Below are 24,083 nucleotides of genomic sequence, written 5' to 3'. Positions count from 1 at the left end.
AAAGTGAATTCTATGCTTATATATACAAATGACTTTTACCTACGGAAAGAAAAGAATTTCAGTTCACCAACCTGTTTCGCAATTGGGACCTTGCCAGCCTTGCAAACAAACTTTGTCCCCTTGCTCGTCGCATTTGTAATGTCCAAACCGATCGTCCCTCGGCCTACAAAATTTGGCACAAGTGTAATCGTAATAGTGAGGAGAACACAGAACACGATATCGGTAGCTGATACGAGCGGCTCGACCCCTATGACCCTTGATCTTCCATTCCACTCCAGGGATCTGCACGCCAGAGAACACATGCCTTTCTATCACTCGCTCGACGTGGGCTGGAAGAGAAAGAATAACAGATGTTACATCCTAAACACTAAGACACACTGCCATTTGGAATGATATATAATAATTCTAGTTTAAAATACGAAATGTTCCTAGGAAATCTATGCACATTCTGGTTGATGAACTTCACGGTCAAAGCTTACTACAATCGCTATGCTACATTCAATTATTTTGTACAATGGCAGGGCTCGACTTCTGCATCAATGATTTCTCCCAAACTCTGCACAGCTATAGAAGGTCTTTAAAATAATGCATTTGAATATACGCATATCAAATTAAAATGAATGAATATTATGAATATGAATGAATATTAATACATTATGAAAGCATTTTTACATAGTAACATTATCATGATCATATCAGTGATATTATTATGATTACAGAACACAATACAAGTTTAACATAACAAAAGTAATGCAATTTTCATATTACAGAACGCAATGCAAAAGCCATCAGGATTATTGAAGGAAGTTAACGTAAAAATTAAAAACAAACCTCTTAATATGAACAGCTTCAGAAAACTTTTAAAGCAGTATAACAAAAATCTATGTCATGAACCGAATATTTTGTATTATACAATACCATTTTGCGTGAAATACAATTTGGTGTTGCAGTTTATCTTCAAAACAACTGAGATACAATTAATTGATTATTACGGATTAGAAAATATTATTAATACATAATTTAAATCAGAAAAACCGAAGAAATATTAAAAAGTTACATTATGTCAGAACATAATTCATGACTATTTCAGAAGAAAATTTATCACATAGTTTATACATGTATTATTACGTACTATCGGGAGTTGCAATTAAAATACAGTTGAAAATAGATTATAAAGTAAAACGAAACAAAACAATAAACTTCGTACTTTTAATTTGGACCATTTTGTAAAAATAACGAAGTGCCCTATTACGCGTGTGTGGGTGACATCATAATATAAGCGCGTTACGATGTCAAATCAAATTAAGTAATTTCATTTATACTACAAGACTCTTGCTAGAAGTCGCTTTTGGTGACTTCTAGCTCTTGGTGACTTCTCTTCTATTAAATGTTCAAATAACACACTAGACGCAATCACACGATTTAGAAATGATGCGCAAAGCACAATCGTAGAGCGAAATCAGTCCAGAATTTCAGCTAAGTTCATACGAAATTTTGATCTCACGCCCAGTAGTCACACTGACTATTGCTGTCAATTTGGGGGATAACAGCTGCTATTATTATTAGTGCATTTTGACAAAATTCCAAATTAGCGAAATCTACAATGATGGTTGTTACCAAAAAAGTGAAATAAATATTCTAAGTCCTTGTAAATTTGCAATGAAAAGCAAACGTAATATTGAAACTAGAATTGGCTGTTGCAACCAGATGTATTTGTGAGGAATGGTACAACGAGGTCTGCATTTTTGGTCTACAGTAAGGTTATAGTTTGAAGAAAGTTTATACTTGTCTTCATAGCTAGAGTTATGTATACGTTTGAAAATTATGCGAAGTAGTTAAAATACAATTATGGATAGTATCCACTGTGTGGTTCTGAGAATTTCTCAGAAGCCAGGGATGTCTTTCTCGGATTATGTTCATATGACCCTAAGATGATGTAAAATAGTTTGCCGTCTTATCCAAATGATACATTCCATCACTTGTGTAATGCTTTTTTCATTAGATGGAGATTTTTTATAGAATGACTTAATACAAATGGGAAAACGTCGTAGCATCAAACCGTTTTTAATTTCATTTAACAAGATTTTAATAGTGTCATTTATAATTTCAACAAATAAATAAACTGAAATAATTTCGTGCCACTATTCACAAAATTTGGTAATACTTAATGTTACCGAAAAAGAGCTTAACCAAGATCTGCGTGAAATAAACCAAAAAAACGTCTAGCGAAGTTAGAGTAATTTTCCTCAAACCACGACTTTAATTGCACCCCATATGAAAACAAAAGAACATGAAGGTTCCTCCACGCATTCGATAATGAATAATACCATCGGGCTGACAGCAACCAAAATTTAAATAAACACAAAAGCAGGCTCTGAAGCACAAGAGTTATTTCTGTAACTTTTGAACATTGTAAACAAATAAATGAAAACATTGCCTTAGAATAACAACTTCAGGAATAAAGACAATACAAAAGCAAGATTGTTGCCACATTCTTTAAACAAAAACAAGAATGAACTGGAACGGCTGTGACGTCTGCAGACGCATAAAAAAGAACAAAAGATCAGAAAAGGCAAGAAGCATCATCCGGGTCATTTGCGAACGGTAGCCCTTTTTTTAAGTGTCTGAACTTTCTCTCTCCAAAATATAAACAGACGAATTTAGAACTGGGGAAACTACTCGTCCATGTCGTTTTTAAGAATGTTGTGCTCATTCACACAATAAGCGCGGTTGACAGTTAAAAGAGGACCTTGGCGTCACTGTAATTTATTCCGAATGCTCCATTTCAAAAGCAGTTAAGTGGGAAGATAAATAATGAGTTTTCGTGATAATAACCAAATTACTTTTCAACGTACCACCGAAATTCGCAGTTATCGCAGAACAGACCATGTGTAATCCATCTTCAGACGTTACTTAAGATGGACTTTCATAAAATTGAATAATAAAGAGGTTTACAGTCATAGGATCTAAAGCAACGCTTCTGTCAGAAACTGCTGCAGCTGTCCACGAGAAATAGTGATTAGGTTAATAATAGGCAAATATATTTTTGAGTTTTGAGTTTAATCTCACATCCCCAATTACTAATGAATTTTACTAATTACAGTAATTCATCACCTAATTCATTTTCATTTGGTTTAAACTGTTTCAGCGAATGTTTCAAACCACCATGCTTTTCTTCCACTTCGGCTATCCGACGCATCACCAGTGGTTTGGTTGAACCTGGAGAACTGACAGTCCGACACGAATTCGAATCTTAGCAAATGGGGATTGTTTTAATAATTTTTCCACGCGTAACAGGAATACGACTCGTTTTTCCTTAGAAAGTTCTCCGTCATTATCCTTATCCTTTTAATCAGAGAGTCGTCGTGTGGCAAAGAGCCATGATTGAATGAAGAAAAGCTCTAGCTTATTTTCTTATTAATTACTTCAAACATCGCTTTTAATTTATAATTCTTCCCAAACCTTCCCACCGAAGGCAAGATCTTTTGCAGTCTTCCTGCTCCCGAAAGTGTTATTGCCTGCACACTGGGGCTCAAATTCGTAATACTGATTTTGCCAATTAGACCTTCTCCCTCCTCAGCTGACCATTAATTGGAAACATGAAATGAATTAAAGATGTTTCTCCCATAAGGTGTAGTGGCCAGCACATCCAGTTGGCAACTGCGAAATTCTATGTTTGTATGCTTGTTTATGTGTTCATCTGATTATGGCAAAGCATGCGAGAGCTATCTGCTTAATAGGAGAATTCTCCAAGGAAAACCAGCTCCTATCCGCGTTACACACGCGGAAAACCACGGAAACACCCACTCAGCCAGCTCGGAATTGAACTCAGGTCGAACTAACTGCATTCAGCGACTCTAACCCTCGACTGCTAGCGGGGAGAATTTAGGTTCGATTCCGTGCAATAGTTAAATTTAATTTTCTTTTAAAAAAGCAACATTTAAGGATTCTAAAATGTTTCTTTGAAAAAGAAATGTCTCTCTTTACATTGGACTGTATTATTTGGTTACAGTGAAGCCACCTGTATCTATCCTTCGGTGGGAATGGATCGACATGGAGAAGTTTCTAAGAAAAACTGACAATATTTAAGCTATAGGGAAAGCTATGAAATTATTACGTAGCCAGCCCGTTACATTGCTAGAAAATCCTTATCCTTACTTTTACTGATGCTTTAAAAAGCTGGATTGAAGCTTGGGAACTACTGGTGTTCCCAAGCTTTAATCACTCCGCCATTTGTCAGTCTGCTGCATCTATAAGCTAGCGGTTTTGCAATTTTTCCATAAACAACAATTATAAAGTTTTTCTTCAGTTCACAAACGCATTTCGTTCTTTAGACAGACGCATACTTTGTTATAGTCCAATAGCAGTCACACGCAAGTTCGATACATAGAAGTGGATCCACTGACTCTGTCCCACGTTTGGCTTCTTATAGTTAAGCTACACGATGTTTTCCAGAAGGTACGTTGATACAATTTTTGTCTGCAAACCTACACAATCCTAAAAATTTCCATTACATTTTCACTGCTGCCGTGGGTGTAACAAAAGATATCCTGATCTGTAACAAAGAAAGTTGTCCACAAAGCTTGGATAGTTTCTGTTTTGTGTCTGTGACTTTGAGATGAGTGGTAAGAGTAGATTTCTAGTTCCATCTCAGTTTCATCCATGGAATTTAAGAGTTGTTACCCTTAACCCTGTTCCCTAAACATGTCACGAAAATTTCAAAACTACTTATACTGCCGACAGTGTCTTCCCAAACGCCTATGCCTCCGCGAGATTCAAACTCGGGTCCTCTGGTCGGAAATGTCTCAAGTCACAGTACTGACTGAGTGGCAAGTTTGTGAATAAACATCGGTAATTAATTCCGGCGGATGAAGGGCTGCCTGCATATAGTATTTAAGAGTTTTCAAAGCGGGACACATAAAAAATCAACTCTGCCTTCACTAGGAATCGAATCACAGATCTTTCAGCTGTTATTTAGATGTGCTGGATCTATTATGACACAAGAACACATGAGAAGAATCCCTTTAATTCCTCAGAACCTAATTTTCGAGTCGAATTCTAAAATATAAGATGTTCGAAACTTTGTTTTGGTACATTTTTGTTAGAAGTTGGAAACAATAAATAACAAACGATAAGCCAAAACATCTCAGAGAAACCTTCAACCTTGGAAGATCTGGGAATGAAATCCGCTGGAAAACGTTCAAAACAATTTGTGTGTTTAACCCACACGTCTCTATAACCCGTGACACCTGTTCAGAGACAGAGCGCAGCTTAAGACGCAGGCAGGCAATTTATGCGATGCATCAAAATACAGAATTTTATTTATTTGTTGCTGAGCAGATGGCCCGCGGTGCCGCATTTCAGAAGTCGCAGCATGGACCTTTCGAGGACAATGAACCATTAGAAAAGCTACAACAGAGGACAGTTTGTTCCTGCGGTGCGTTCAAAGACTAGTTCTCGATACAGATGAGTGTTGGTAACACGCGACGGACTTAATTAATATTTATTTCCTTACCTGTTTGCAACTTTAAAGTCAAGTAAAATTCATCCTCATGCTCCCATTTAAAAAATTAGTGATTCGTTCTTTAAGACCAAGTACCACATTTGAATTATTGCGGACTTATATGAAGCAATGGTTTTTATATACAGAGGATATTAACACATTTCAGAACAATTTCGGGGGGTGGCCGGTTAATTTAATATTTAAATGTAAATATTTATTATTTAGATTTTGGATCTTTGTCCTTTTTTATGAACTATAATCCTGCATTATTTTGTATGATCGAAGGGCTTTTCATAAAATTTCGAATTGCCTTCCATTCCTCTCTAACCACCTCGTAGGGTCTATCAATCTGACTAGGTTTGCACTCAGACTTTCAAAGGACAGAAGAATGCCAAAACACTTCGCACAAATATGTTAAAAAATACACATGCAATACCTATAGCAGCCTTTATTTTATAATTTTTTCCCCCACGGAATGCAGCATCAGTAGCTTCCAAAAAATGACTGGTGGATTTGTCTTGTAGAATTTTACTGTTTGACAATCGCTGGGATAAAAAAAAAATTGTAATTACTTCTGTAAATATGATAGGTTGATTTTTAACAATTCCCTCAATATATATACGTTTCTTATTTTGAATTTCTGTTGTAGCAGATAACTTCAACAATCATAAGCCTCATATTGAAACTTTAGTTCAGTAAATTCTTTCTCCTCGTTCCTTTCCGTTTCCTCACCAGAAGCAAATGAGGTTACAGATAATTAAGCTGAGGCTTTTGGATTTTAAGACAGAGTGTTTCTGCCTCTCGCAGTCACGTTACTTAGTTCCTGCTGGCTCTTGTCTGTAATTCTTCTGCTTTGCGTTATTGCTAACAACATTTAAATTTGATACGAAAGTTAGAGTTTTTAAGCCACCTTTGATTTAAATTTAAATGCGTAGTCTTTGATTTCTACTCTGCACTTTGAATTTGACTGTTACTTTACTTACGTCGCCACAAGTGGTGGTTAATTGTATTATCACAAGAAGCCTGTTTACGTTCAAAGTTCTCTTTTAATAAAAAGGTTATTTAAATCTCTTTAAGTCGGCGTAATTACTTCAGACACAGTGATAATTTGCTTTACGTCTGTTAGGAGTTTGAAACTAGGTTATGTTCTCTTGTCTGATTAATAAAGTTCCTTATTTTGCGTTTATAAATTTTAAAACTAGGTATTTCAAAACGCATTTTAATAAAGAAATATTTCTCTTCGAAGAGGGCAAAAATTTACCCTTCGATTCCCAGCTTGTTTATAGTAGACATTTTGAAAGTAGAATAAATCTGAAAGTAGCAGATGATATTTCTTTTTTCAAATAATACACTGTTGCCGCAAACTTTTATTCCACAACATTTACATTTTTAAAATTCTTAATCGAAGTCGTTCAAAAAATGCCTTAACACACTCTGTAGAGCATCCCTCGCCATATAGATATCAAAGTTAAACTAACATTTATGCCTTTTCCTGGTGCTACTAAACTTCCGAACTTTTATTTTGTGCCTGCCTGAATTAAAAAAAGAACCAGTAAAAATAACAAAAAATGTTAACAAATTTAACTAGAAAAATAAATAAAATCGTAAAAATTTTTAATAATGAAAGATAATAGCAGTTTAGTTCTTTCACATGAATTCTGAATAAAAACTATTATTAAAAAAAATATCCGAACCATTCAATGCTCAGAATGCTCTCCAGTTACGGCATTTTGATTGCCATCACGATTTATTTATGTTTCTTTCAAACCAACGAAACCAAACTAGGTCAAAAGCCAAAGCAAGTTTTCTTTTCCAACTGTTAATTATCAATAAATCGGAAATGATGATCGATTGCAGAAGTCTATTCACTGCGAGGTTTGTGGAGAAACAGGAAATAACATTTAAAAAAGATATCACAATCTTCATCTGTTTAGGTCTAATCACCGGTCGAAAATGTTCATATATATTTATTCATGGCAAAATAAACTTTAAAAAAAATATTGGAAAAAATTAATTGCAACCATTTTCATACTACACGTAATATATAATTAAATTAATGATAAAGGCGGAGTTTCAATAGATTGCGCAAAGCAATTTTTTCCCATAATAATAAAAAAATGTTGTATTCTCGACGATAATGAGCTTTATTTTAGCTATTCATCTCACAGACATTTATACACGCATGATTCGCATTTAAAAAAATAATAATAAATAAAAATAAAAAAATCCTTACAGGTATTATTAAAAAAAGGAAGAAAATCTGAAATGATTCAGATTTTAAAATCGCACCAGAGGGTTTATATTAAAGTCTTCCATAGTCTCGATGATCAGATATGATGATACCTTGTTGATACTCTCATCGCAGATTACCAATCCGCTCTTAGAATTAGTCCTGCTGAATTTTTTTTTCTTTTTTTTTTTAGCGTAATAAAGCTAAAAAAGCAAGCTTAATTTTTTAACTTAATTAAGTATCGCTTTCTTCGCACTTACGCTACGTAGTGCGCTTACGCAACAACAAAAATCACAAAATTTTTTGAAGTAGCATAGCAGCATAATTTCAGAATTCCTGATACAGTGTTAAGTGTCGGCATACATTCCCCCCCCCTTTTCCCATTCTTTTCTCAGTTCGTCATATCAATGTTCATTTTTCTTAATAAGATGGCTTACAAAACGTCCTTCTTTTCGTCTTTTCGTTATTAACTTTTTACGTTTAAAATTTTTTTTTGTTAAACATTACGTTCTCCACTCTTATGCCACGTAAAATTCAACAGCAAAATCAAAAAATATTTTAAAATAGCATATGTTTAGAATTCCAGATTGAGTGTGAATACAAGTTAATTCTTGTAGATTTATCATTCAGTTTTTTATATTTGTTTTATTATTTCTTTGAAAACTAGCTGCTTACCTGGCCAAACGGCTAATTTAGTTATTTAAAAATAAAGAAAAAAAAGTATATAATGCTTTCACCGAGTTCAGACAGTGTAATCTCAGAAGAATATTTCATATTTCTAATTAGACATGTTATGATTTTAATGCCCTTTTATTTAAATCAATCATGTTAAAAGTAGAAAAATTATTCTTAAGAAATGTGTTTATTGCTTTTAAAAAGTTATTTAATAACCTTTCAGATAAAATTTGAAAGTTAAATATCTTAGGGTTTACTGAACGGTAACAAGTTGGCGAGTGGAATATAGAAGTATTTTATTTCCGGCAGTGGCAAAACGTTGCTTTCAAACAGCCGAGTTTGTTAATTAGTATTCAGAGATAAACATTTTATATTTTTTTCGAATAGCTAGAGTTTTTCGCGCCGGAGATAAAAATATTTCATTTCGAACAGTGCTGTCCTTCCTCGCTTTCAAATCACTGAGTCTTTTTATCAAAAATTCATTAAATTTGTACATAATATGAAAAAATAAAAAGCAAATTCAAAATTCGGGCTTCCAGGTACATATGTTCGGGTGGAGGATTTCGTGTATTCAAAATTTTTCTACAGTTCTATATTTTTTCATCCGCTACAAATTTATTGCGGTACTCGTGACCAATGTCATCATTAACGAGCAAGCTAAGGTGTATAGACACTAAAAAAAGCACTTCTGTAGGAATCATTCATACATATATTCTATAGAAAACACTGAAATATGTATTCCCTAGGAACCATTCATATGTGTTGCTGAATACTGTTAATAGTCACATCGCCAGTAATGTTGGAGGAGGAAAAACCAAATTTTGTTTATGGCCGGGTTCTTTGTTCAGATCAAACACGAAATAATCTTTTATTTAATCAAAACATGGTGCATTCAAGTTCTAAGGTCTCTTAATATAAATTTAATTAACCCTTCGGGAATGAAAGCAAACAGAAATGTGAGATTTGTTCAAAAAAGATGTGGCCATTCATTGAGACTAAATTCATGTTCGAGGAATAAAGATTTATTTTAGGTTTTCTCCATGTGCATGGAATAAAACACACAGAGATTCATCGCCACTTTGTACGGAATTGTTTGTCATTTCGTAATGTAAGTGGTTAGTATGTCCAACTACCAGAGGAAGAAATGTAGTTCGAACCTCGGCAAGGGCTGTTTAAATTTATTTCTCACATTTCCTGCTCAGAAAAATCCACAGCCACAAGAGTGCCACACGATTTAAAAGTATGGTAGATGATAATGTGTCACTACCTGGATTTGATCAACTATCAATGATTTGTATGCTGCGTAGAATATTGCAAAATCCGCAACAATAGCCAATCACTTTTTACATACTAAATTCAGTTACTCTTCCACTAATTATACGAACATGGCAAATGAAAAACTTGGAGAGGAAGGCCGATTTGCTAAATCAGTGAAAAATTCAGATGTGATAAATACAGCTCACGCATTATTATGCCTGAATTGATAACGAATGGGAATTTTTAGTCTTCAACAAGAGACCACAGTATTTAGCTTTTGGTGATAGAGACGCAGCAAATTTGTAAATCGTAATTTACCAAGACCTATTATGCCTAATTTTCTTTTCATTGTAATCTTTGCACTTTTGTACAACCATTACGTCGTAATGGAGAAGAAACAGGCCACACAGTTAAGGAGAATGGAAACGAAAATGCTTAAAGATTATATATACGGTTTCACGAAAAAACTGCGGTAATGTTATATGGTGTTTCAGAAAGTTAGAAAATACGAAGATTAGTATTGAAATGATTTTGGTACAGGGTTTTGGTCATACGATTTGAAAAATCCTGTGATGTCGTTTCTGACTGGCTGGAACGAAAGGAAATACATAATCTCTTCTCACTGTCTGTTCAGTAGCCACATTCACAGATTTCATCTTATGCAGACCTATGAAAGAACTGTGCATAGGAATACTTGAACAGTACAGAGGAATTCACTGCGTGAATTCAATTAGTCTTCGACAATATTCAGTAGATTCCTGTGTCCCGACGCCAGGCATCTTTGAATGTGTCAAACAGTCCATAATCCAACAACGCAATGTCGCCTATGTTGATGCCAGAGAAGAATCAGAGATTTGAGCGCTTGCTATGAGACACGTCACGCGGAACGCTGAAGAGCCACGACTATGTCACGGTGTCTTTTCATTCTGCTGGGCGCAAAGTGACTTCACGGAATTTCGCAGTCCATGCCTCCTGATCGAGGTGGCTTATCTGAAACATTCTTGCTGTATTCCTACTTTTTCAAGTCTCTTGAATATGCCAAATACGCCATGTAACGTTGTTGCAATTTTTGGGGGACATCTAACACAAACATGCAACAGATTTTACGATTCTTAACATATCCCCTCTTTGTGATAGGGGAAATGAATCCAATTTTTCTGATGGTCTTTCCATAGTTACCTGATCCACAAATAGTGATAGGTGTGGTAATGCATTTTTTCACTTTCATTCACACTGAGGATAATGAGTGAGTTTCATCCTTCTTTTCGAAAACAATTTGTGCCTTTCTCATTAGGTTGAGCACGTCCTGGTAAGCAGGCGCCTGGGCGTGAGCCTCATCCTGAATATAATGATGATGGGGCAGTTGACCATATCTTTACCGTGGTTAACATAGGATTCTGAAAGGAACTGAGAAAAAGCTAGACCAAATCTCATGAAGACGTTTCGATTTGGTTTGGTTTATTAAATAATGACAAAACTCTCGAGGGCTATCTGCTTAAGGGGGGAATGCTGTCGTGGAAGACTTTCTAAGGGAAACCACGAAAACGCCCATGCAGTCAACCCGTTCGTCGGGATTCTTCTTATTAAGAAATTATCTAACAGATTGGATGAGAATTTAGCTGCCGATGAATTACAGTTTTGACATTCCTGATCATGAGATTAAACGTGATGTGAATTCTTCATCGGAAGCTACATTAAAAACCATGAATTTGTGCCTTTCCGTGCTTCGAGATTTAATTGAAATACAGCATTATCAAAGCTATCATTCACGAGAACCAGGCAACTGTGAAACGAATATGGGTAAAATTGGGTTAAAATTCAAGCATTCACCGAGACGGACATGTAAAGAATCTAAAGGCTGTCGAAAAGTCTTTGCATATTCATTAATCATGAGATCCTGCTCCTTTCCATTATGATAAACAGATATACTAAAGCATGAGAATGACTCTATGTTACCTCTACAGTTCCTTACCATCTAGCAATCAATAAAAAACCAGCGCTACTGTTATATAGGCCTTCTCAAACAAAACCAAAGAAGTGGTCCTTAGATATCCAAAGCATGGAAGCTACTGGTCTAAAGCAAATGTCTCTTGTGTAGGCCTTTGAGATAGATCAACGTCTCTAGTAGCAGGAGAGAGCACTTATTCAAATGAAAAACGCTCTACAGTCTGCACCTGCAAAAGCTAATAAACTATTGAGGACTTTTTTTTCCAAGGACTTTCACTACCTGCCACTAGATTCTTTTTCAACTTCATTGTTTTTCTCTTCTTGTTTTTTTGGGTTGCGAAGCGCACCTGAGTAGCCTGTGGCAACATATGAATCGTCTGATTCGATTTCTCGTTCGGAAAGGGTGACAGTATGTTATCCCGTCTTCTCTCCCCTCCAATGATGTTGATAATATGGACGATATTCGAGACTCCGCAAATTTAGTCTTATTCTTGCCTGATCCCGCAGTCAGGGTTTCTAAAACCGGCTTTCTGAAAACCGGCCTTCTGAAATGTGGAATATATTTTATGGGTGTGGACTCTGGGTTCTCTGTAATAGGTGAAAGGTGCGTTAATAATTAAGTAAATAAAAATGGATTGTTCTAATTTGTTAGAAGGCTGGAATATTTCATGTCAATTATTGTTTTCAGATAGATGGAATTAGCATTATCTCACTGACTTTTCAAATGGTAGTTTTTTCTAAACTTTTCATTTAATTTGCACTTAAATTGAATCTGCTTATAGCTATTGCTAGACAAAACAACTTTCCTTTACCTATTTACTTCTATTCTTCATGTTCATTTTATTTAATTTCATTTAAAAAAATTTCATTTCCTTTTTAAAAAATTAACTAATATTTCTCTTAAAAATTTTTACTTTAATTTATTTTTGAACTTCAGCAATTGGTACTTAATTTGCATAGTTGAATGGAATTGCTGTTGACTTCAAATTGAAAGTTTGGAAATTCTCACTTAATTTGAAATGTACCAGGAGCGAATAAAGTTTGCTGAATTTTAAATATGTGCTTGCGTAAAATTGACTGTACTCCAGGCGATCACTTACTGACAGTTGCTAAGTCTGTGACCCTTAGTGAAACACAGTAGGATGAAGAAGTTTTAAGAATCTTTCAGTAGTAGAGTTAAAAGTTTTATTTTAAGGATATATATTTTTTACGAGTAAATACATATTCAAAACGGCATTTTTAATTTTTTTAAGTATCTTAGACTATCTCATGGCATTATTCTGTCTGCAAAACAATTTAAAAATACTAATCTGAAATAAATATGACGGCTTGACAAAATACGTATTTAATTTTTAAGTATTGCCTAAACAAAGTACATACTTTGGTAAGCGATATCAACCCATTTTTAAAAAAAAATTAGCCCTTATGTGCTCAGAATGGGAGCCCCTCTTTATTTCATATTATTGTTTTATGGTAGTCAGTAAAGTAGCTACTTGAAGCATAAACTCTTGTTTTTACCTGTAGTGTTTACGGGATCTGCCTAAAACGCAATATAGAGGATGCACTCCACGCCCAAAAACAAAAACAAGCTATCAAGTGAGAAAAGTTTGCATGTCAACATATTTAAGTTTTTTTTAATAAAAAACAAAAAAGAAGAAGAAGGGGGCAAAAATAAAAAAAATAAATAAATAAATAAATGATGACTGGAAAAATTAGTGTTCGAAATGACTACAGCTTTTAACCATCATTTTCATTATATTATTAGCTATCGTCTATAAAGTTACACCGCATACTGTAAAAATATAAAGAAAAATTCGTTTGACTGCTCTTTAAAATTTGGTCTTAATACTATGGGCTTCTGTTCAATAATCTATCATTTAGGTGTCAGTAGATTTTATTTTCCTTCTGGGGATTGAAACTGAGTGAGAAGACGACAAGTCCTATAGGTTCGAAAGAAAAGAAAGGATATTTTTAGTTGCTACATATCACCAAGCAAATATTCACGCAGGAAATTTCAAACTGTCCAAGGGAACTTTTCTGAAACGAATTCTCCTTCTAACAAAAATTCGTACGATTCGTTATATTCCCAAATTCGAATCTTTCCTCACATTACTTAATGTCAATGCTGGAATGTAACAGCTGGGCCGGATTAAGACTTAAAACTAAGACTTGTCCTAAAACTAAGTCCTAAAACTAAGACTTGGGTGCCCCCCGCCTATGTTTAAGCCAGTTTTTTCTGCATTACATCTCTCTGTCCGTTTTGGTTTAGATGCACCATGCATTCTATGGTAAAAACGGCAAAAGGAAATTTTTTAGCGTCCCCTTTAAGGAAATACTTAAGGAACTTTTCCTGGTACCTTAAGCACATGCTGATATTGCTTAATAGTTCGTCCAGCCTTGTACAACATGCTTCAGCACGAATCGAAATTAAGAACAACGTTGTAGGAGATGCATAAAAAGAGAGCCGACGATATCAGGTTCCAAAAAATTGCCATGATTAATGAGATCTTAAACTTGTTTGTCCATTCTTTAAACCATATAATGTGTTGTTTTAAAAAATGGCAGACTTCGATCGTTCTCATTGAGCAAACTGTATCATAAAATAATGTGACTTTTTTCCCCTATCAATTACATAATGTACACTCTTTTTATATTTTTCACTAATTTTCTTTTTGAAAGAATAGTTCTAATGTAGTCCTTTTTTAGCGGAGGACGCACTTTATAATTCTCTAGATTCGCTCTTAGCATTGCAAGGGACTTACAAGCTGCAGCTATTTTTCGCTGACATGAACATACTAAAAATTCTTCTGGATGCCAACAACTAAAGAAATCACCACACTTTCAGTATTCTTGCACACAGAAGTGTAGGTCATAGGTTGTAGACAGACCGACAAGGGAGGTTGCTACGAGGGGTTACTAGTAGCAATGAGTTTTTTTTTTTTTTCCTTCTCTTTTTCTCCTTCCTTTCCTTTCCCTTCTGTATGCCTTCGGGGAAGCTATGATGCTTGTATCAGAGATAGATGAAAGGTCAAGGTGTGGTTAAATGGCGAAAAGGTTCCAATTCCTGAGGCGTGAGGTATGAAATTACACTGTAAATAACTGACTGTAATAACCGTTACAGCAGGAATGTTACCGACTATTATCTTTCATTGCGTTTAGACGGAATAAACGTCAGAAAGTAAGCATCATTTGGACGCTTCTGTAATAATGACTGAAGAATGAAGTTAGAGCTCTTGCCTGAGAAAGGTAATTCAGTAAACGAAAATGAAAACGCTTAAAAACTACGTAAGGAGATTGAAATATATCAAGTTTAGATAATCTGCAACTGAAACTGACGGCAGCATCTTCAGTTTTATTCAAATTTCCGAAATGGAAAAACGAAAAATAATTCTTTTAAATTAATTTTATTACAGAAAGTACAAAAAAATTATCTTCTTTTTTTTTTTTTTTTTTTCAATTTCAAAAATGTTTTACATATATAATTATTTATTAATGGCAATAATGTTGTAATGCTCATAAAAAGTATTACTTGTAAATATTGAAAATTAAATGCATTTTAAATTACACCAGTCAAATATGTTATTATTAAAAATAAGTATTTCAATTATTAAGAACTGCGTTTCATTTTCGTCCCTCAATTAATTATGCAGCAACAAATTGATTAAATTCATACAATGGGTGTTAATGCTATACAAAATAAAATAATCCTGTTAACATAAGTAGAGTTACGTGTAACTGACAAATTAACCATGTAACATATCATTAACATAAATGGTGCAATACTAATATATTCTGCATACAGCAATACATTACATACTGTACACAGCAATATAGTATCTCCAGTACCACAAAAACAAAATAATGCAAAGTATTGTACATTAGAAGTATAGTCTCTCTCGTAGTATTTATAAAAGTAAACGATTCTCACATTTGAACTTAATTCGCAAAAGGTGAGTAAAAAAAGCAGAAACGTATTTGTCCTGTACAACAAAATATACAGAGTGGTCCAAAAGTATTGAGCGCATTTCATGTTTGGTAAAAGAAAAGGAACAAAATGAGGTACGTACATGTTCGCTGTTTTCTTCGAAAGAAAGCTTAAAACAATTTTACACAACAAATTTTAAATATCAAATAACTTTCACGTGAGCTCCATTTGTGTCACGCAGTTTAGACAGGAAATGCGCTCAATAATTTTGGACCACCCTGTGCTATTCCAGAGGATGGTAGAAATAAGAATCAGTCATTTTCCCATAACTAAGCAAAAGCACACAAATAGTTTAAAAGCACTTGTAGCATCACTAGTCGTACGTTTAGGAGCTTTATCGTGGTAAATAGGATTATAAAAACAAGAAAAGCTGAGATAAAACATTATTGCTAAGAATGAGAAAGGATGAATACGTCGAAGCAGCAGTGAAAGAAAATTTAAGAAATATACATATAAATCGGTCCAAACCGATTGTACAGATGCGTTAAAAGGCAGTACTAAAGATGTTTGAATTGCTATTTTTACAAAATTACAACTTCCAAAATTCCTGGAAATGGTTTTTTTTTTTTTTTTTTTTTTTTTTTTTTTTTTTTTTTTCTCTCTGTCACTCTGAACCTCAGATATCAGCGGATGTACAGTATATTCAGGAGGACACTTCCGAAATTTATTTCATTAACCAAATCCATGGAGCAAAACAAAGCTAAATAAGTGAATTATCTACTTTTTTTTTTCCTTTTAATTTCTTTCAATAAGGAATTAGCACCTTCCTCCATGCGTACTTTCCTCGGGTAAGGGGTTAGCACATCCAAACAGAAAGTGAACGATCTATGATTTAAATTCTGGCGAGGGTGTAAGTGATTTTCAACGTTTCTTACTCCGAAAAACTTAATAAATCTTGACAAACATACATTCCATAATCTAAACAAGCGATTTCAACGTAATATTATCTGTATATTTAAAAACGACATGTAATGTATTGCTAAGTTACTGCAAAGAGATCATTTTACTTTTAAGAATGGCTTATGTCAATTAAAATTTTATTTGTTAAAAAAAGTTAAAGTTAATTAGCTGAAATAAAAAAAAATATCAAAAACTTCTGTAAATTATTCATTTTATAAGGTATTTTCTTTTCGCTTTCTGCGTGTCTTCGGGGCGGATATCACGTCCGCCTAACACTCGGGATGTCCGGTGTTCGAATCCGACGGCACTGTACATTTTTAACTTAGTATCTCTAGATCAGCGGTTTTCAACTTTTTGACTGCCGCGTACCATCTGAACAAAAATTGAAAAACTTAAATACCACTAGTACATTTTATAATGATTATTTTTCAGTTTCTCAATAGAAATATTTAAAAAAAAATATTTTGCCACTTGCACAACCTATTGACAAGTCATATTAAATTTGAACACATAAAAAATATTAGATTACAAATTGATTACCATTTTTACTATCAAAATTAAACTTTGAAGTTATAACAATTTAATTTTAAACTTTAGTGTGAAATTTGGGCCTGTTTAAGAGAGATCAATTTCTTTATGTATGTCTGGTCTTATTTCACTTAGTTTTAACCGTAAAATAGGATCAAAATTAAACTTTGAAGTTATAACAATTTAATTTTAAACTTTAGTGTGAAATTTGGGCCTGTTTAAGAGAGATCAATTTCTTTATGTATGTCTGGTCTTATTTCACTTAGTTTTAACCGTAAAATAGGATCCACTGTTAATTTTGTTCTGTATTTATTTTTCAAATATAACATGGAAGGAAATTCTTCTTCACACAAATAAATTGTTCAAAAAGGCAATAAAAATTTAATAGCTTTATTTAAAATGCCTTTAATTTTTTTTTTTTTTTTTCCCTCCAGTTTAGTTAAAAGTTAACAAGTGTGCTATTTTTGAAATTTTCAGTTAGGATTCGATCTCCGGAAATGCCTATCAATTCACGAGATTCTTCTTCACGAGATTTTTTAATTTAGTAGTTAAAAGTACTTTTCGTACCACCGGTTGAGAATCCCTGCTCTAGATTTTATTAATTTGTTTTAGATGACTTTTAAGCGTTGTGCGATGAAATGATGTTGCTAACATTCTAGATAACAATACCTGTCACTTGAAACCTACAGTTACTATGGGATTATTAAAACACTTTTTTTTAAATTCACATTTCTTAACTTCACATTTTTATATAAGCCGTTCACTTAAAAGGTTAATTTATAGAATCTTCGTGTTCTTATAGAGCATACAATGTAAACTCTACGTAGAAGACGAAGTAGTGAATTCTCGCTATGTCTTAAAGAATAAATACTGCAGAAGAAGGTTTTAAATAGCCTTTTATTTTAATTAAAATTAACAGAACTTGGTCCTCACAATTCACTACCAATTATGGCTAACTTAATTATAACAGAAACTAAGAAATATCACAACTCGCTAATAAATTTAAAGGGCTAACGACTGGCTCCTTAGCTTAAATAAACGCTAAATCGGCTGCACACAGCAAAGCCGAGCCTAGAAAATATCAGTATAAACTGAAAGGTGTGAAATACCGACTAGAAAGCTAAATTCAAATACGCAGCATAAACTAAGTTTTCTACTCTCTTCCGACCTCTTAAAACGCAGCTAAAATACTGCTTCTGAAACGCGCTTAGATTAGCATCTACGTCATTACAAATTTACATTCCCGCAAGAAACAAATCAGGAGGGAAAAGGAAAGAAAAATTAAAAATAATTGGTTAGAATAAACTAAAGTCCTTACAAAATTTCATCACGCTTTTTTCCAGTTTCGTTTATGGAACATTGAACTAATAGTTCATATGAGAATGTTGAAATAAAACACGAATAAAAATTTATTATCTTATCTCATTCTCGTTTTGAATTTTATTATTACAAATAGATACTACTAATTTTATGCAGCTTAAAACAAAATGTTTGAAGGATAAATTCAGAAGTTTATTTTCGATCAAATGGATTCAAGATTAACATTATTATAAAAAAAGATGCATACGAACAAAATTGTTTTCACCTTTTTATTAGCCCAAAGGAGGAATTTGCCCAGAAGGGCTATTAATTTCATTTTGGCATTTTGCGTTGGTTCACCATAAGTGGCGTGTCACTTCTCAAATTCTTGCCACCAAATATTAGAGCCCTGCATTATATTTAAAGAAATTAAATAGAAGAATCGGCATGAATGTATATATGTTTCTCGCACTGTGAAGAAACAACAGTACTATAGACATCAAATTTTAAATAACGCCCACTGAAATATGGGCATCTGGAGGTCCAAATTTGGAATTTGTTTTATTACCTAATTCATATTTTATAAAACTTTGATCAGCAGTTTGAAAGCGAGCAATGGCAACACCGTACGGTGTGTGGGAGGGAATTATCTCCAGCGCGCGAGACTGTGCATCGGAAATTCTAAAGATAGGCTCTTTCAAAAATTATTATTGTTATTAACACTACGAAGATGGATTATTATCTTCAGTATGGAAATTTCCTGTCCGGGCATGTTAGAAATTATTGCCTTTTTCCCTGAATGGAATATTTATTCCAAGCCTTGAGTGCAAGTGATCTAGTTTAAATCTGGTTCGTTTGCGCACGATATCTAAGTTAGTTATTAAATACGTGAAAAAGTCTCCACTAATGTTAATTTATGTTACAAAAATATCATAAATTATTTCTTCGCCATTTGGTATTTTCTATTTTCAGCATGTTTTTACATTTCCATCTCGAATTCCTAGCTATTAATTTTTAAATAGAAAAGCCTATCCTAACTCTATATTTTCACGCCGTTTCATGTATTAAACTAGAGTAAAAAGATTATGTTGTGTTTAATGTTTACAATTAAATTTTTAATGACAAAATCTTCTTTGAAATGTTAGATTGTAGCATGACATTTTCAGATTGCCATTATTTTACATTTATGAGAATTATGGATTATATCACCCTTCAGAAAATGACATCCTCCTAAGTGGCTGTGTTCCAATTAGTTTGAATTGACACAAAATTTTGTATTGCACGAAAAAGTAAAAGATTCCTCAGGAAAAAACAATTATAACGTTTCGGAAGTCTTTTCTGGTTACACCCTTCAATGAATTTTGAAATATAAGGGATAGGGAAAAAAAGAATGACAGATTAAAAAAGAAATTAAATATACACACACTTGAAATAATCTTCTAGAGTGGAATAAAGAAATATTCGCCTTTCAAAGCAAACTTCTGTTCACACCCTTTGAGCCCATTCATTCCAAAAGTATTTGGGGGGGGGGAGAAAGAAAGAAAAACAGAAAAAGTCGCCAATGGGGCGATAAACATCACTTTCTGAATGTCCACACTATCGTGTCCGAGATAAAGATGAGGCGTTCCATTTCGTCATTTATCTTGCAGCAGTCAAGACAATCATTTAGGCGCTTTTTCTAGTTTAAAAGAACACACTTTGGGCCCCGCCCGCAGCGAGTCTTTTGGAAATTGCGACTTTCCCCCGTTACTTCTCTTCTCCCTAAGCAACAGTTGACGGAGCGAACACAATGAGAAAGTGAAGAAACTAGTTTAATTTAGCGGAGCGGCTTGGAGCGGCAATTCTTCAAATACAGATTTGCAAAAGGAGCGAAATGGTTAGAGTACACAGAAGCGACAATTTAAGTTTTTTTTTTGGAGGGAGGGAGGTGTTAGATACCTTTTTGACCTTTCCTTCGGAGGGGTTTTGAATATATAATATTCTGCTTGCGAAGATAAATTCATCTAATAATATTCTATTTTCTTAATTAGTTTAATTGTTAGCTAACTGATCTCGTGTCTATCAAAGAATCAAAACAATCAAATGAGTTAAAATATTGCTTTAGGAATTTCGAGGATGTCTCCAGAATAAAATTTTCTTGGATATATATCAATGTTCTGCAATCTCCATTATTAGAAAATGAAGAATATGTATGCATATATGCACGTACGTATGTATTGTATGCATGTATGCCTCCACCTAAACATATGCACCTCGAAACCCTAATTTCGTTTTATTTATTTATTTATTTATGTTATTATGTAGAAATATAATTGTTATGTGCAGAGAAAAGAAGAAGAAATTCATATTTTATGTTAGTTGCAAAAATTGCAAATAATTGAAATGAGATCAGCTGCATACTGTATCATCAAACTGAAAGCTGTCATTTGAAGATTCAAGGATAATTTTTAAACACACAAATGGGGTTTTATCCTTTTGGCTTTTTATCTCCCGCCTACCTATATACATAGGTAAGAAAGGCAATGCTTTCGTTCCAAAAATTCGATAAAGAGTTTTCAGTGAATAAGCACAAATTAAGGGCCCCACAACATGTTTTTACCATTTTTACAATGCTCTATATCAGTCTCTGTGTAAGTGTGTGACAAGTTTTTCATCCATAACTCTTATATCCAAAAATTTCTATTTTCGGCATTTAAGCTTTCTGCATTCATATCAAGAGTTGATCAAACTTTGGGTAAAACTGGACAATCGGAACTGAACCTTTTATCTTGCTCTTTCTTTAACCCCTAACTGTGGTTTTCTGGTTCTTTAACTAATATCTACCTCTTATTTATTTCAATATCATTTCGATGATGTGGAGGTTATTGTGTTTTTTAAAAAGGTTCTCAATAACCAATGCACCTCAGTCCTCCGTCCGCAAGTGATATTTTATTTGAAGCTCATAAGCTTTTAACGAAAAACTACCGTGTTTACTCGCGTAATAGCAACACCCCCTAGAACTTAACTCATGTTTCTTCTAAGGGGTGCTGGTAATAGTCGCACTTTGTTTTTGCCAATTTTTCATTGTGAAAGTCTAGGTGCGACTATTATGCGTAGAAATTTACTACGCAAATATTGCACGCTTTTGACTTTTCTTCTTGGTTGGTTTATTTAATTATGGCAAAGCACACTACGGCTATCTGCCTAAAGGGAGGGATGCCTTCGTGGAGGACTTTCTAAGGGAAACTGTCTCGTATACACGTTACACATGGGGAAAACCACGAAAACGCCCATGCAGCCAGCCCGTTCGCGGGATTCGAACCTCGGACCGAACTACCAGTGTTCAGCGACTTTACCGCTTGGCCGCTGGTGGGCCGACTTTTCTTCTGCTTGAAAACGGGGGTGCGATTATTACGCGAGTAAACGCGGTGTATTCAAATATAACCCAGAGCTTTTGAATTTTATTATTTAAGACTTTTACATCAATGGGAATGGCATATTAGATGTTGGATAAAACTGATATACCGGAAGCGATATTTTACTTCTGAACAGATTTCCGTGAAAAATATATCCTAAGTAAATCAAAATGTTATCAGATTTTTTATACTCATATATTATTTAGATTATTTTTATACTCATGTATTATATATTATTTTTAACTCATATATTATTTAGAACAATTAACTAGATTTTACCTATATGTGATAAAACGGAAATGGCATTTTACTTGTAACTCTTAAGTGATTTTCATGAAAAATATAGAGTTACTATAAGAAAGAGTTTGGTAGATAAGTCTGTCAGTCTGTGTCAAACTGGTGATTGAGACCGCTACATTCAGACTTCGAAAAACATAACCTACGTTTCAAGCATGGTTTTAAATTCCAAAAATGCTATTCCGTATTGGATTTAGGGACAATGCGTTAGATTAAATACGTTCTTTTGATAAGGCCCCCTCCCAAAAACTAAAATTTAAGTCTAAAATTAAAATTAAAAAAAAAAAAGTCTGAGGTGGTTTAGATATTAATGTTAATCAAAGAAGCTCTTTCTTTTCCCTTCTTATTTGTGATTTCACTGATCTCAAGGTTCATCCGTTTGGACTTACTTCTGTTCACTGCTGATTTTTTATTACTCTGTTTTCCCATTTGCAGAAAATGAAATACGTTCTCAGTACATATCCGTTCTCTTGATTTGATTTAGAAGTATGGTATCGCTAGTAGAGTATCCTCAGGTCATATACCGTTTCGGATTCACAAATCAATGACTTAACAATCACAAAATTTTTAAAAGCAACGTATAGAATTCCCGATACTGTTTTAAATATTGCCATACACTTTTTCCCAGTTTCTTCTCAGTTTATGATACCAAGATTCTGTTTTCTTAATATGTAACATCGCTAACTTTTTTATATTTGTCATTTCAGTAGCTTTATTTATTAAACATCACATTTTCGCACCTACACAAAATTAAACCAAAAAATCACATCATCTTTCAAAGCAGCATATTAATTCAGAATCAGTTAGAATGCCCGATAGAGTGTTTTTCTATATATATTTGCTATATTATTTACATTTTATGTGTATTTGCTATATTATTTCTTTAAATACAATACATAGCAAAACCAGCCGCGTCCTTTTGATTGAAAAGTGATTCGACACAAAAGTGAAACGGATACAAAATTTAGTATTGAGACTAGTTGCACAATAATCATAATTATGATTATGGTTTAATAATAATCATAATTATAATTAAACCATAATTATAATAAATCATAATTGTGGTTTATGAACCTCTGAACAATAACAGCAAAACAAATCAGAAAAGAAAAATCTTTTCATAGGTAGGGTATCTTACCAAATAACATATATGTGTACTGTAATACTGAATTATTCCTGTAACTAATTTCATTAATGTAATTAATTTTCATTAGTTGATGGATATTATTTAGTTGTTCACTTCAAGGTTTCTACAATAAAACGAAAAGCTGATTAGTTTTCAGACAGAATTCAATTTGAGTTGAATGGTTCCAATCTGCAATTTTTATCTTTTATCCTTTATAACACGTATGTATATTTGTTTGTATCTTTGTAGCCCAACATAAAGATTATTTTCAAAATATTTACAAAATCGGAATGAATCTATGGATATGATCCAATTCTCTATATATGAATTTTTAATATTTTTTCCTTAAAATATAAATAAGATATTAATAAAAAAATAATTTTTAATAAATAATTAAGGGGCAAATAATTGATTACCTAAGCATAAATTTAGAAAAATCTGTCTTCACACACGGCCTGATAAAATATAATCGAAAATTTTATAGTAAAGACCTTTCTATTTATTGCATCAAAAAATTATATTTTGTTCACAAGCAACCTGCCGCCCAACCAGTATAGTGGTTAACGTCGCTGACTGCGGTGCCGAAGGGCCCGGGTTCAGATCTCGGAGAAGGCATGGATGTTTGTAAATGTATATTTTCCGTGCATGGGGGTGCACTCTAAATATGCGGCGAGCCGAAAGTCCTCTCGAGAGGTTAGTGGGAGGGAAACAGGGGTGTGAGACTCTCGGATCCGTTCCCAGGGGTGCTCTCCATCAAAATTGGGGGCGGAACTAAGCTAAATCGCACTGTCACCCGTAAGGTGCTCAAGCCTGTTGACAACGACAGGCGTATCTTGCGCTCCTTGCCAAGAGGTATTTCGTTTGCTTGGGCTGACAATAGGTCAGACAAGTGAGCATTAGTCAACAAGCAATCTGCCTAAGTGATACTTGACTTAGCTCAT

The 24,083-nt window shown here is 33.8% G+C and overlaps 1 protein-coding gene across 1 annotated transcript in view; it reads right to left on the bottom strand.

Moving 5' to 3' along the window:
* LOC118184798 (protein jagged-1-like) overlaps window positions 1-24,083 on the bottom strand; it is a 215,209-nt gene that overhangs the window by 53,209 nt on the left and 137,917 nt on the right. The window contains exon 3 of the mRNA XM_085811812.1: window positions 72-329. Coding sequence (XP_085667938.1) covers window positions 72-329 — 258 coding nt within the window. The remainder of the gene's footprint in view (window positions 1-71; window positions 330-24,083) is intronic.

Source organism: Stegodyphus dumicola, chromosome 2 (assembly GCF_044657685.1).
Source record: "Stegodyphus dumicola isolate Sdum_Otavi_A_Nest chromosome 2, ASM4465768v1".
NCBI lineage: Eukaryota > Metazoa > Arthropoda > Arachnida > Araneae > Eresidae > Stegodyphus > Stegodyphus dumicola.
This window is presented reverse-complemented; position numbering and strand designations above follow the sequence as displayed.